We start from the raw sequence: 15,205 nt of genomic DNA on the forward strand, positions 1-15,205 counted from the left end.
ACGCTTAACTGTGTGCGTCCTGATTTCTACCCTCTTGTTTAGCTGCTAAAAGTAAAGACTCAGCGGCACATCCGCTCAGTTAACAACCCTTAAAGGTCAGTAAAAAAGGCCACGGCATTAACAAAGACTCACCTGGGAGAAGGAACACTCTGATTCTGAACTATGCATAAATGACAACTGCCTCGAGCGTCCTTCTGAATATCTGTGACGGCTTACCTGTATGTCTACATTTTACATGCAGTGACTCACTGACTCCATACGTGTAAGCGTGACATACCTTGGGTCACATGATTGACAAAACATGTCCGGACCTGCGGCGTACGCATCACAACATCGTTCAGCCCTGCTTCTGACATCTTCTTATAACGCATGTAAAAGAGCACACACCACACTTCATGTATGTAGAAACAATATCTTTAATATGCTACATCGTTTGAATATAAAAGTTTAATCAAAATAGTCTCTCACATATAAATTCTTAACATCTCATAACCTGTTTCAGAAAAATAAACTACGCAGACAAACAATTTGCAAGAGGAAAAAGAGCTACGACATGTAAAAATAAGTACAATACTGGCTCAGTAGTTTCATGTTCAAGATCATTTCCTGCCTTCTGGGTTCGGCTCAAACAGTGAGCACACAGATCCAGCGACATTATTTTTCATCCAGTGTTACCGAGCAAAAATAAGAACGATGATAGAAAACGTAGTTGCTACTCGTTGTTGTCCGGCGCTGAATAATGAGGTTCTGGTGTCTAAAGTTAGATTTGGATGCAGCTCCGGTTCACAAACATTAACAGTAAAGCTTTGTAAGACAGTATGGAAACACACATGAATCCTGTAAAAATCTACTTGGTGAAAAACTGAGTTTATCAGCATGTGAGATTTGACATTAAAACAGTAGAAGAGTGCAGTGAGAAAGAAAAAAGAAAACCCTTTTTTTTCCAGAGGATCTTGAACATACTTCATTGTAATGCTAGAATACAATAAACATATGGTGTTGTTGTTTTTTCCTTTTGGTGTTGTTTGGTTTTATCCAGCACAGTGCATCTGTGATACTTTACAGTTAAATGAGCTGTGAGATGATGATGAGAATGATTTGTCACAACATCCTCTGAGCCTCTAATGTAAGAATGAATAATCCAAAAACCGCGATACTGTACAAATTTTCTGTTGTAATTTTGGCAATTTCATAGTAACACACAGTTTAAGTTACCTGATTTCCCTTTTTTTTTAACTTAAATAAATAAAATAGTTGCATGACAGTAAGTAAGGAGTGGAGAGGAGGTTTGTGTCATACAGATAAGAAGTTCCACTCATTACACACACCCAAAGCTCAGACATACAAAGTACAACAATGCACAGAACGACAAGTGACGACAGGTTTTGTGACACGTTATTTTTTTCCTGAGTCCATTTTTGGTTTTCCCAAGAGGATTCGCCTTCCTCGGAAATATCAACACAACGATAACACACTATGATACAGCTAAATAAATAAAAGACGACTCAAATTTAAAAAAAAAAAAAAAAAAAAAAAGGTAATAAGTTAAAGCACAAAAAAAAAGGTTCTCTCTACCTGAGTGAACAAAGTAATAACACTTCACAGTTTAACAAAAATCCTCCCTGTTTTGGTTTTTCTTTTTTTCATTGACTGGGAGTAAGTACAATCACTGAATCCCCTTGCTCAGTCTTTGGAATGCTCTTATTTTGGTGCCACGCTCATTGGATTGTGGAAGTTCAAGCTTCCCTTGTGTCTTTCAGGGACGATAAGGGAAGCTTTATTTGGCGACGTCTGTTTTCTTGGTTGATGATATGCTGTATGTCCTTTTGATTTATTTGCCCTTCCCTCAGTTCGCTCTCACTGTCCTTCTGTCTTCACAGTTGGCCGTTTGTGGAGGTGAACGACGCTGGCCCTCTCCTGATAGGACGGTGAAGGGCTGTGGTGTGACGAAGGTAGAGCTGATTGGCTCATTTGTATTGTCGGTGCATTAATGGCCGCTGTCAGAGCTTTTAGCAGTATGGTGGCCTCCTTCTGGTCCTCCTTCCCTTCTCCTTCCAATGTACGAGACAACCAGTGCTCGACAGCTTCCTCCACCTGCACTGCCGACGCCATCTCCGTGAGTGTGTCGGCCTCTTGGCTGGCGTCAAACCTCTCCACCATCTCTTTCATGTGTATGTTTGTGGGTGCGTTGGAGTTGGCCAGGCAGCAGCTGCACTGGTGTATGCGCAGGGAGAAGCGGTGGAAGAAGGTCTGGGCGCAGAGCTGGCAGCGGTAGGGGCGATCGCGGCTGCTGTGAAGGCGACGGTGCAGTTTGAGGTGGATGTACTGGGTGAACTTGGTGTTGCACAGCTTGCACTGGTAAGGTTTTTCCCCAGAGTGGAGTCGCAGGTGTGTTTTCAGGTTGCTGGTGCTGCTGAAGCGTTTGTGACACACCTGAAAAGCACGAAATGCAAGGTTACCACTTGTTATTGAAGATCATATGACTGTTAAGTCATGTCAAGAAACTAGGTAGGGATTATAAGGACATTCCGGAAAAACTTGGCAGGGCAGTAGGATGTCATTGTAATGAATTTGGCTGTGTGGTATCAGGGTTGACCAAGTAATTCCAGTTTTTGGAAGCACTTTCATTAATCATCGAGGACTACAATTCTTCATTCATTCACTGTAAGACCAGTTTTGTTTGTCCTCACTTCACTCACGCCCGCAAAGTCACACTAGCAAACAAAAGCCTGAAGATGCGGTGACATGACTAGGTGGGTAGTGGCTCGATGAAAATAAATCAGTATCTGAATTACCAGAAAGGTTTGTGAGTCAGAAAGAAGGTGGTGTATTTTGGATACAGTGTTTACTTTCCTTTGTTATGCTTTTGATTCTACATCATTGTCATCGCAAGGCCAGTTAAGAGCTTTTATGAAGCTTAGGTTTGGTTAGGTTTTTTTTTTTAACACACCTGACACTCATGAGGTTTCTCCCCTGTGTGGACCAGGTGATGTTTCTGGAGGTGGGCCAGCTGAGTGAAGCTCTTTTTGCATAGGTTGCACTGGAACGGTCTCTCACCGCTGTGCACTCGGAGATGGACCTGGAAGCGACAGAGATCATACGAGACAATCGATGAGTTTCGTGTGGATTGGTAAAATGGAAAGATTGGAAACCATTCAATTAAATTACAAACACAAAAGACAGGAGATGAAGTTGTACCTTGAGGTTCGAGAGCTGTCCGAAAGTCTTGGAGCAGATATTACATTCATACTTGATCTTTCCGTTCTGCTTCTTCAATGGGTAGGGCAGGGATTTGTGCCCAGGGCCGTTGCGTGGCGCTGTGCTGGTTTTGGTCGTAGCCAGGCTTAGATTCATGGCCTCTTCACAACCAGAGGGAGACTGCTCCGGCGACTGATGCTGACTGCTGGGCTTGGGGACGGGAGAGAGCTCTGGGGTAAGCGGAGCGCCTCGTGGTGGTGACACATTTGGCGTTAGTTCTTTCAGACCCCCTTGTGAAGACGGAGGGTACGGGATGGACACTGGAAGAAGATTGGGTTGTCCAATGGGTGGATATGGGAGACCATCTGTACCCAGATAGCTGCTGTATTGGAGGGATCCCCTTGAGGGCAGCATACCGGGAAAGGGAGGAGAATAGGAGGGGAGAAGGAGGCGAGGATAGTGTGAGCTGAAAGGTGGAAGAAGCTGGTAGGCAGGCTGGAGGGATCTGGACTGCGGGTACAGAGGGTAAGATGAAACGAGGCCCTCCCTGTGCCCATAGAGGCCGTGAAGGTGAAGAGGAAGACTTCTCTGGGAAGACTGGATTGAAGGATGGTGATCGGGTAAGTATTGGTGATTGAGACCCGAGCTGGGCTCTCTGCGATCAGGCCGAGGGGAAGGAATGATTCCCTGGTCTTCTGGCTCTCTGTCGCTCGGCTCCTCCTTCTCAACCTTTTTACTGAAGTCCATGATTTGGTCATCGGGTGTATCGGGCGGCGTGTCTCGCTCTAACATCTCCACGTCGATCTTCTCCTCTCCGTCTTCGTCCCTTTCCTCTTTCACTTCTTTTGCTCTCTCTTTGAGCCACGTCTGCTGAGGTAGGTGCTGCTTGGTGTACTCTGGCTCATGTTCTTCCTCAGAGCGAGCGTATTCTGGAAGACAAGACATTGAAAATGATGAGTTTTGTCCCAGGTCTTGAAAGAAAGAACAATATTGAGCCCATGTGTAAAATATCTCTCTCATGTATAGATCAGTCAGAGTCCCTGACAACATGCCGCCCACAGATGTCACTCCCTCTTATGGTAAATGATAGTAGTTTCAGTTTTGACTTCACTTGTAAAATCATACAGTGAAGGTTTCTGTTTGTCAGTAGCAGTAGTGATTTGAGTGTGAGAGAGTAGGTTGGTGGTTGAGGGTGTGGGAGTCCCTGCGACATTTCATGTATGAGAAGCTGTAAACCAATTCCGAGTTTCTTTTGTGAAACTTTTTCTTGGTATAGCTGTCATACCATACTGACCACGTGAAACATGACACATCTCTTCCTTTTCCCTCCCCTTCTCTATCTTTTTATGAGAAAGCCTTTGTCATCATTACTGGATATCCATCGCCTTGTGATGTCTTTCAACTGCGTTTATCACGATCGCATTAGAGGGATGTACATGATCTGCACCTATAACTGCAGGGTTTGAATGACCTAAAGGCATCTGTTACGAAAAGGATTTTATCACATCACCTTTATGCTGCATTAAAAAATGACCTCTGCATTCGAGCGCTTCCTACCCATCTGCAAGAACAACTCCCTGAACTGCTTGTTTTTTTGTGAACACTTTGAAAATCAAACCAACAACACAACAATAAGCAATGCCAGACTTGTTCATAAAGATAAAAGCTTTTGTGATCTTTTAAGCAGACGAAACGATGCCTTAGTCACCAAGGTGAATTGCAACGCATCTTGTGTATCCAGTTGGCATGAGTCACCAGACTCTGTGGCAGCAGAGAATGGTTCAGGGTGATGAGGGCATGACTTGCTGTTCTACTAATAGCTGACAACAAATGACTCACAAAGGTACTTTGACCTGCCATTATTCTCCTTCCACTTCTCCTCTTTCCTTAAATACTTACGTCATTTACCACAACTCTTGGAATACTGAGATTTGTTTTGTCTACGTGAGTGAATTCCCCATGATGTCACATGAATATTCTGACGTTTTCCGTAAACCATCGGATCAAATAGCATCAGGCCAACTTGACTGCTGATAAAAGATAACATCAGATCAACATGAAGAGCGTACTGCGTCTTTATTGGCTTTGACTCGTGACTCGACTGATGCATACTTTGTGTAGTCGTCATTTTATCACCCCCAGATCTTTATCTTATTCTCTGTGCTGCCTCACTCGCAAACAGCTGATAATCTGTCCTTTCCCTCCAATCTGTCCGAAGAGATGCTTTTGATTGTTTGTGAAAGATAAAAAAATAAGTGAGTCAAGGGCACAACTTCCATTGCGTGTCAAAATTACAATAAATCTATGAGTCTGTTAAAAAGGACAAACACAACAAATCGGCTCCTGTTGCACTCACTCTGTTTGATGTCCACTTGTTGACTGCAGAGCCTCTGCGCAAACTCCTGGCTGTACCACACTAGCAGCTCCTGATTGGGCTCCACCGGTCGGATGGTGTAAAAGTAGATGTCTCTGCCGTTTTGACAGGCCACCAGGTTCTGCTCGGCAGCAGAGCGGGCTGGGTTGACGTAGCGCATCCAGTTGCTTCTGTGCACATCGTAGCCGTCGATGAAATTTTGGAGTTGCCCGCCGCTGTATATCTGCAGAGGAAGGAAAAAGGACATTTAAAACAACTCGTTGAATGCTCATCATAATGTTATGTTTTAATGTAATATTTAAATGTAATATTTAGTGTACACAATTTAAATTAAGTAGAGCCTTATATTATCAGAGCACATGCGAGCCAATACAAAAGAGGATCAATTTCATAAAAGTATTTAAAAATCAGTTTGATCAAAATCTCAATAAAACAATCCAAACATTTTTTTTTTATGTTCAATTTTTGGGTAATTTTAAAATGTGAAAATAATCACCTCTGCCATGTACAGTTAAATATCCTTAATCCTCCTCAGTAATAGGTTGAGATATATTAGTCTGTTCTGCTCTCTGTGTGTCTTGAGGGTTTGACTGTTGTGTGTGTTTATGCCCGTGCTGTCACTTTATTTAAAGCTTGGAGGCGTGGCTCACAGTCACTGCCCCCTCTCACTCTCCCTTTTCCTTCCTCAATTTATTTTCTCTTTCTTTCTCGCTCAGTGTCGTTTCTGCCTTGCAGTGAACTTCTTAGAATACATGACGGCGGTAGATTCAAGCAGGAGCATGTCCTTCACACACACAAAAACATGTATTTGGAAAGGAAAATGGAATTGACGGCTGCTTGACAGGTTTCAGGCAGACTGCCAAAAAAAATAAATAGATACAAGGCATGCAGCTGGCAGCACGTCCGTTCTCCTCCCACACCTGTGGTGGCATAATTACTCCAGCGCAACGTCAGACTTTCACTCTTGCAGCTCGGCAGTAACACCCCTTTGCACAGGTTTACAGGAAACACAACCGGAAGGCGACAGGAGAAAATCCTTTTTGGGAATTGACTCAGCAGATAAGAAAATTTCCTGAGTGACACAAGTGGCAATTTACTGACCAGACAGAAGAAGATAAACTACAGCCAGAAGGTTTGAAGGGGGGGGGGGGCGGGAAGACGAGGATTGTCCCTTCCTTTGTGTATGTGACACATGTTGTATGCATGACCTGAGTGCCGGTAAGGCTCTGATGACTGCGTAAGCATCAGTCCATTGTTACGTGCCAACAGGCTCGACAACTTCCTCTAAAAGTTTGACCAAAACTCCTGCAGTCCGTGTGAAAGCCTTTTTGTTTCCTTATTTACGTACAAACACAGGACTTGATGTGAAACTTCTGTATCTGAGCAACTGATTTATTATTTTGTATGAAAAGGAGCCGAGCAGAGGAAACATGTCAAAGACACATTGAAACTATTTGCATTGTTATTTCACAACATATACATTTTAAAGAATGTGTTTTAGCAGCACCACAGTACATGTGTATGGATATACAGTATTTTACATGTGTGTAAATGCATTTGATTGATTTCCTTACCCTCCAGAAGTATTTCCTGTTGGCCTGTTTGGGAACGTTGTCTTTGGTGTAGATGTCTCCTTGCAGGGGGCCAAAGCGAGTCCCCTGAGGGATGTATTCTTTGCTAAAAACACCCGTCACCTGGAACACAGACCAAACACTTCATTAGTTTTGGAGTCACTTTCTCATGGTGTCCTCTTTCAGTTTTGAAGATAAAGTCAGTCCCCAGAGGACGCATCATCAGGCACACGAAAGATGATCTTTTAAGACTCGTTACGGAACCGTTGGCCCTCTTGTTCCAAATATATCCCTCGCCTGTGTTTCCGTGTTAATAAAGTCCAAGTCGTTTGTGTTGTCACGTTGACCCAGACAATCCTGAGCCACGCTAAAACCTACAAGGTGACACACTTTTCACACTAATGAGTTAAACGAATAAAGAGCATTACACTTTCTCTGACCTACTCCACTGATCTCTGACCCGCTGCCCTCATAAAACACCGGAGAGAGAAGAAGAAGAAGAAGCCGTGTCACCTGGTGTCGTCAGGGATTTACAAAAATCTAAAAGTGTTTTCAAATGCACAGAAGACGAATCCTACACTTTGATTCATGAATCACAGAGTGAGGACAGTGTGAAGTATGAGAGGATGTTGCTGATTTTGCTCACCCTTGAGGACACAGACTGTGGATGAGGAAAGGAGTTCAACCTTTGTCAATGATTCAAGGCTTGTCCATATAATTGAAAACATTACACTTCGGAATGGTCAATGAGTCATTTCTGGCCTTTTCTTAAAACGAAGTTTTTAAAAAATAAATTTAAAAAAGGCATTGTGTAACTAAAACTATGCTTGCTTCGTGAGGACCAACAGGATATGTCTGTGTCCTTTTTATTGAGCAGAACAGCTTCAGGATTTTTTTTTTTTTTTTTTTTTTACACTTTCATAGAAAGTGCTGAGGCTTGGGGTCATCCCTACTCAACACACCCAAACACACGCCATCAGGCGTTAGCATCTGTGGCACACACACAGCCTCAGTGTCTTGAGGAGCTTTGTGTTCAATCCTTAAATACCCCCCTCCCCACCCAACAACCCCATTTTTAAATACACTTGCGTATTCCTGCCATGGAGGATATTATCTTTCAAGTTTGCCGTCAGGGGGATTTGCATGTCCTCTTCTGTTAAGTACAAACCTTAAAAAACTTCGACAATAAACACTGGACACTTTGCGTTTATCAACTCCAATTTGAAATGTGGAGTAGGATTTTGTGAACGATGCATAAGTACTTAATTAGAAGAACAGGTCACAGGGGGCAGCAGGAGTGTGTGTGTGTGTGTGTGTGTGTGTGTGTGTGTGTGTGTGTGTGTGTGTGTGTGTGTCGAGGCAGCTGAGGTGATTCCCGGATGCGATGAACTAGTGTGACAGCGACATTGTGCTTTTCTGGTGTTGCGTGACTAACGAATCGCTGTGGCTGCCTCTGCTTCTTAACCGCTCAGTTTAGCCAGGTTGGGAGGAAGAGGCAGGCGGTGTGGGGGGGGTGAGGAGGGGGGGGGGGGGGGGGGGGGGGGGGGGGGGGGTGTTAGAGAGCGGAAGAAAAGACGATGGGCGCTCTTAAGTGAACCCACGCTATCACACTCCTGAACGCCCTCCTTTTTTTCTCCTTCCCTTCCCCCCCCAAATCCTTCGTCTTTTCTTAACCCTCTTGGACAAGCACGTGCGCCTGCCAGGTCGAGGCCTGATGCCTAGCTGGCTGCCTGGCCGGCTGCCTGGCCCCAACGAAAGTTAATCATCTGGTTTTAACCTAAATCCCCCCCCCCCCCCCCCCCCCCCCACACACACACACACACACACACACACACAGACACACACAACCTCCTCCAGCTTCTCCTATCCCCTGCGTTGCCTCTATCACAGCTCCCTGGCACCCGTTACACCTCCCATCTGCCGCGTACCCCCTTTTCCAGCCCTTCCTTTCCAATTACCTGAAAGCTTTGAATGAATGACTGTGTCGGGAAAAGAGCGTTCAAAAAAAAGGTGTCATGGTTCACTGGAAGATAAGAGATGGCACAACGTTCCTGCTGGAAGCCAAATGTGCTCGAGTATGACCAATGCATTGATTGTCTCCTCTGTTTCCATTCACCCTACTTCAAATTTGACTCATCTTGTTGACTGACACACACTCAGCTGTGGAAAAAAAAAGAATCCCTCTCCTCTGGAATTTTCTAAGCGGTGCCTAAAGGTGAGTGGTAATGTGTGGGCACCATCCTGTGAAACCCAAACAAGGAGTGCCAGTCGTTACGAGCGTTACAGGAAATACAGTTCCCAGACTAAGTCAAAGGATTCTTTAGGAAAGCAAGCAACTCACAAGCCAGTTAAGTCATAGCAGATCAATTGGCAAGCATGCGTGGGTGTGTTTGTGTTCATGTCTCATCTTTTATCGGATATTTTGGACTTCCTATGTAAAAATCCTGTCATCACACATGTGCCTGCCATGAAGTGTTACACGTGAATCTTGAGTAACTCCTCATTAAAATATCATTCTCAGAAGTCTGATCTGAGACCAAGCGCTTTTACACGTTAAGTTTTGTGGTAAGATGTCCAAGCTAGCCAATAAACAACGACTGGGTTCAAAAATAACCCCCCAAAGAGATCGTTATCACCTCAGGTTTGCATGCTTTTTTTTTTTTTTTTTTTTTTCATGCTGCAGAAGTGAAGGAGGAAGATGTGAGGTGAGAGTATAGAGAGCGAGAGAAGAGGAACAACTGCTGAAAGTGTCGTCTGGGTCCCGAGAAAGAGGAACGGGGGCAGCGCAAGTTGACCACAAGCAGAGTGTTTGGCGTCAAGAGCGACTTCAGCAGAAGTTCGACATCTTTGTTTTTCTCCTCCTTTTCAAGGTGATCAATTTCTCACTGTCCTCTTTGAAATGCTGCGTCATGCCCAGGCACATACCTGATGTTATTTCCAAACAGTCAGCTGACATGGCTCAGAGACATTGCAAACGCTCTTCCTGACTCATGAGAGTGTGAGAGGACATAAGTTGGAAAGAAGGAAAGGAAAAAGAAAGAGGAGGGAAACTCTTTATGAGATAAGCAGCAGGTCACTGACATCTGCTTTTATCTTGAGTAAGAGTATCCGCTTGTGTTATTGTTTGTGGAAGGCAAGAGTTGCGCAATGACTGCAACATTACAGTGACATAATAAAAGAAGACCAAAAAGGCCCCTTGACCTCAAGCTGTCAATGGACTCTACATTGACACACACACACACACACACACACACACACACACACACACACACTGAGCACTCCAGTGTATATGTGAAGAACTCATTAGTCAGCAGATCTTTTGTTCCAAGAGCCCAAATGCAGATGGCCAAACATAATGTTATGCAACAGAATGAATATGTTCAAGATCGAAGAGAAAACTGGAGACTCTGCAATCAGCGTCAGCGACGTCAAGAAACCTGAAGTAAGCTTCAAGTTACAATTTGCTGGATTCAGATATAAACTGTTTGGAGCATCAGATGGCTGCTTGGTAGCCGCTTCAATGGTGTGTATATTATTAACGCGAGGACTATCTGGGTTAACCAAAGTGCTCTTACCTCATTGTCCGTGCTGTATTCGAAGGTGAGGTTACGCGGGATTGATGTCATGGCTTTGGGTAGGTTGAAGCTTGGGTCCGACACCTGGTCCGGTACAATGTAGGTGCAGTTCAAGGCAAAGTCCAACTCCCTCCACCCACTCATGGCTCCAGGTGTGCTATCCAGCTTCATCTTGACAAATGTGAAATGTAGCGAAGGTAGGCGATGGATTCAAGCTTTTTGGTGCCTTTGGTTTGGTTCAGGTTGCTTTTTGGTATAGAAGTACTTTGGTTTGGTTGAGTAGGTCCGTTATCTTAGGAACACTGGTTAAAGCTCAAGACCTGAAAAAGAGGAGTGGAAAAGATGTTAGTGCCACCGAAGGTAATGATTTCCTTTTTACTTTGATAAACATGCATATCTGCCAAGCGCTACTAGAGTTGGCTGTTTAATTCAGTAATTTCTCTTATTATTCATTCATTATTCAGGCAGCCGGTTCCATTCATGAAACACCATAGTTCATTGACACTCTTCCTGGCAACCATCCCAGAACTCGCCTTCAACCTCCGCAGCCATTCTTAATAAGGCCAGTGGATCAGCTTCTTCAATGCTGCTCTTTCTGTGTCATTTATCCATTTCTGTTACGTCCTGTGCCATAATTTAAAAAAAACAAGACTTACTTTTACACATTCATTCAGCTGTAGGATCCTCATGTCTTTGGCTATGTCATCCCTTGATTCAGCTTTCTCCTCTTTCCACTCTCTCTTCTTTCCCCAGTGTGTTGTTGTTGTTGTTGTTTGTTGTTCTGCGATTCCTTTCAGATAGATCCTTTGGGTATCCGCTCTTGCTGTGGTTACTCTTGTCACCAACACCAGAAACTCATGAGCACCGGGATTGCGCCAAGCTTTTTTAGCTCAACGCTCCAGCCAATCAGAGGCCGCTGTGGTCATGTGACTGAGCCATCTGACACACAACTGCTGGTTTTGGACAACAACATCAGTGACGTTGTACACTTGACCAGCAGCAAGTGGCTGTTGTGATGAATGCTTACGTATGTGTACACACACACACACACACACACACACACACACACACACACACGTCCATGCGCACACAAAGAAGACATGTTAATGAATGAATAAAAGAAGAGCAGATGGCTGGCCTGTTGCCACTGAAAAACACACTCATAGACTTTTGCTTGGTTTGGCACTTAATGAGCAATCTGCTGCCACTGTATCTCCTTGACCTACATGTTACTGAAGAACATCTTTAAATCAAACCCCTGCTACACAAACACACCCTCTTTCTTTCTTTTTTTTTTCATTTACAAATCCTGTAGTTCACACATGTATGTTTTTTTACAATATTTTTTATCCAATCAAGATTAACAACATTCATATGAGATTATATAAATAGTAAGTGTCTTGTAGTCTTACACACACACGTACACACACACATACACACACACACACATATAGGTGCCCTGTGCCGATTAGTGTCGATTCACAGGTACAGATGTAGGCCAGGTCATCCCTGCACGCAGGGAAGAGACTTAGACACCTGTCTGCTCGGCGTCCCCGTTACTTTCAGACACACCATGCAGTTATATAGAGCTCTGGGTCACCTCACCTGAATATAGCTCAGGGCAAAGATAGCCCGGAGAGGAGAGAGCAGTTAAAACAACATATGGAGGGTAGAAAGAGAGTGTGATTGTTCTATAAGGGGCATCCAAACGTGTGCAAACAGAAAGAAAAAGGATGTGATATTTGTGTTTTATCAGAAAAGCTTTGAAAACACATAACCTGACTGAAAGGAGTATGCTGGCTAATTATCAATATTGATACATATAACTGTTCTGAAAACAGCTCATTTCTTATTTTAGGTTTAAACTCGAGCTTCAGCATGCATCTTTACCCAAGTGGATTTGCTGTTACATAACCTACCAAATAGTGTTGACATTTTTCAAAATTAATAAAGCAATTTAATTCCTCATTCCTAAAATAAAAAAAAATCTTTTTTTTTTTTTTTTTAAAGTTAAATAGTGTCAATAAGTTGTATAAGCTTGTAAAAAATTACAAAGATAAAAGAAGCAAAAAAAAAAAAAATAGATTTGGGTAACTTTCACAATGTAATATGAAGCAGAATTGGATTTTCCACATTTTGACAAGAAAATTTAAAACATCCATTTCTGAAAAAGATGACTGTTGTTCTCATATTATTAGTCCAAAGACTTTACAATATATTTTAACTTTTTGAAACTACTCAATATGGTTTTTATTTCTTAAAATAGTTTTTGAAATGTCTTTATTTAAACTTTATTTGTACTCATCATTTACCCCTCCTCCTCTTCGTCTTCCCCTTTCTTTCCAAACTTGGCTGCTGAAGTAGTAAATTGGCTGCCATATGGCAAGACTACTATTCCAAGAGTGCAGCTTTACTGCCCAGTGTGGCGTGGGGGTTAATGGTGGTGTTGGTGGTAGAAGACGTGTGTGTGTGTGTGTGTTTGTGTGTGTGTGTGTGTGTGTGTGTGTGTGTGTGTGTGTGTTGGAGAGAGGAAGGGGAGGTGGGGGATTTGGGCTCTTTCACTGTCCTGTGCCTGGCTGGGCTAATTTCTCTAATTTGCAGACAGTCTGGGCTCAGGCTCAGGGCTCAGAGGCTAAAGACTCGGCACTCCGGGATAGCAGGCGAGTCGACTCATCTCACTCCTGGGCACACATCACATCCAGGTCGTCAAATAGCTCCAGACACGCTTTTCTCAGGGAGGGAAACTTCATCCACAGGATGGGGGCAAAGGGGAAGTAGGCCTTCGACTTAGGAGGGAGGGAGGGAGATAACGGTAACAGACAGACAGAAAGGATAAGTGGAGGAAAGACATGAGGTCAGCTCTATGAAAGCTGTCTGAGACGGAGAAAATCGGACAAAGTGATGTGACCTGAGACGTGATAATGCTTTGGAGACGGTGTTCTGTAATAGTCTTGTCTAAAAGGGCACCTGTTGACATGCAAGAGTCCGCTTTAGTGTCAGGAACAGTGCAAAAGAAAGCTGCCACCTGCTCCACCTGATCTCAAGTTAAGTAACACGTATGCTGTAAGAAAGTAACGGATAGCAAAGACTGAGAACAAACCGCTTAGTATGAAATCGGTTCGGAAAATAAAGCACCAATAAAAGATGGCTCATCCTCTGAAATCAATTTAAACCTACTTTGACTACTGCTAATGTACTTTGAGTTTACATGTCTCAAACAGTATTAAAAGACTTGAGGTATAACAGCTGTTAAATGATTACAACCAGTTTATAGAATGATTAAAGTTCCAGCTGCGTTTCATTTAGCACGCTCTGTTTTCATAGTGACAGCAGTGTATCCAGTGTTAATGTGATAAAAGTTGAAATATACGGCCTCCCCGTCCACTGAGATAACAAATAGGGCAATTAGGAGTATAAACTACAGTAAATAATCCTATTGTTTATCCATCAGTAACCACTGATTCCTCCTCTTAAGCCCCTTTACAGATGTACCTCAACCAATGGGCAACCAACACATGAAGGTGTGTGTAGCGACTGTATTGTGGCATTAATCCAAACAGATTGGAAGAGAAGAGCTACGATTTAATTAAGTGGAAGGAAACTCTTGCGCTTCAGCCCGTCCACAGAGAAGGACTTAGGACGCACAAAAAAAATATCCTTCAGTGGATAACTGCTGAAATCACTTTGGGCAATTTTAATGTTTGAATGTTGACGCTTACACCTTCTTTCTATCTGAAGGGATGCCGAAAGAAATAAAAGAAACACAAGCATTATGCTTACACTCACAGTATTCTACACTCACAATCTCTATTTTGAGTGTAAAAGTACATTCATGACAATTATGAGTGATAGTATGCTAGGAGAACGGGAAATGTGTAGTTGAATATTATTATTATTTATTTGTTAGGGACGGTGCATATGAATGAATTACAGCTGTGAAAGATGTCAGATTATAGCAGAGGTGCTAATTTCCATCTGTTGTCCCGAGGCAGGTAACAGAGAGAGACACATTACGAATAAGCAACAAATCCAAAAGCACAAGTGACTCAAGACAACATGTGGAGTGCCTGAAATTTCCATCTCACCAAATGTCACCGTCATAGCTTCAGAGCAATGTGGAAGTCATGTCAAGGGCATACAGGCTGCAGCATAACTGTGACAGTGAATATTCACATGCTGTCGTTTGTTTGAACTTTTTCGATGGAATTGAGTTAAAGTCAAGAGATCAAACAAGTGTACAGTCCTTCTGACACACACACACACACACACACACACACACACACACACACACACACACACAATCAAAACCAAAACCAAAGGCCCAGAATGAAGAAGTAGAAGACACCATTATGGAGAAGTAGAAGTCAAGCTTTTTTTTTTTGAAGCAGTCAAATGTTGCAACAGTCAGAACATAGAAAAACGACCATATTTGAATTGAGAACACATAACTGATATGCTGTCCTTATTCACACACTATGCCTAAAGTA

The 15,205-nt window shown here is 43.2% G+C and overlaps 1 protein-coding gene across 1 annotated transcript; it reads right to left on the reverse strand.

Moving 5' to 3' along the window:
* Positions 1–398: 398 nt before the first annotated feature.
* Positions 399–11,548, reverse strand: prdm1b (PR domain containing 1b, with ZNF domain). The gene is made up of 7 exons (XM_079367854.1): positions 11,375–11,548; positions 10,719–11,038; positions 7,147–7,266; positions 5,555–5,795; positions 3,199–4,127; positions 2,951–3,079; positions 399–2,433 (listed from the first exon to the last, which is right to left on the reverse strand). The coding sequence occupies exons 2-7, from the start codon at positions 10,887–10,889 to the stop codon at positions 1,858–1,860; spliced, it is 2,166 nt and encodes a 721-aa protein (XP_079223980.1). The 5' UTR covers positions 10,890–11,038; positions 11,375–11,548; the 3' UTR covers positions 399–1,857.
* Positions 11,549–15,205: the final 3,657 nt, after the last annotated feature.

Source organism: Symphodus melops (genome assembly GCF_947650265.1).
Source record: "Symphodus melops genome assembly, chromosome: 18".
In the NCBI taxonomy this organism is placed as follows: domain Eukaryota; kingdom Metazoa; phylum Chordata; class Actinopteri; order Labriformes; family Labridae; genus Symphodus; species Symphodus melops.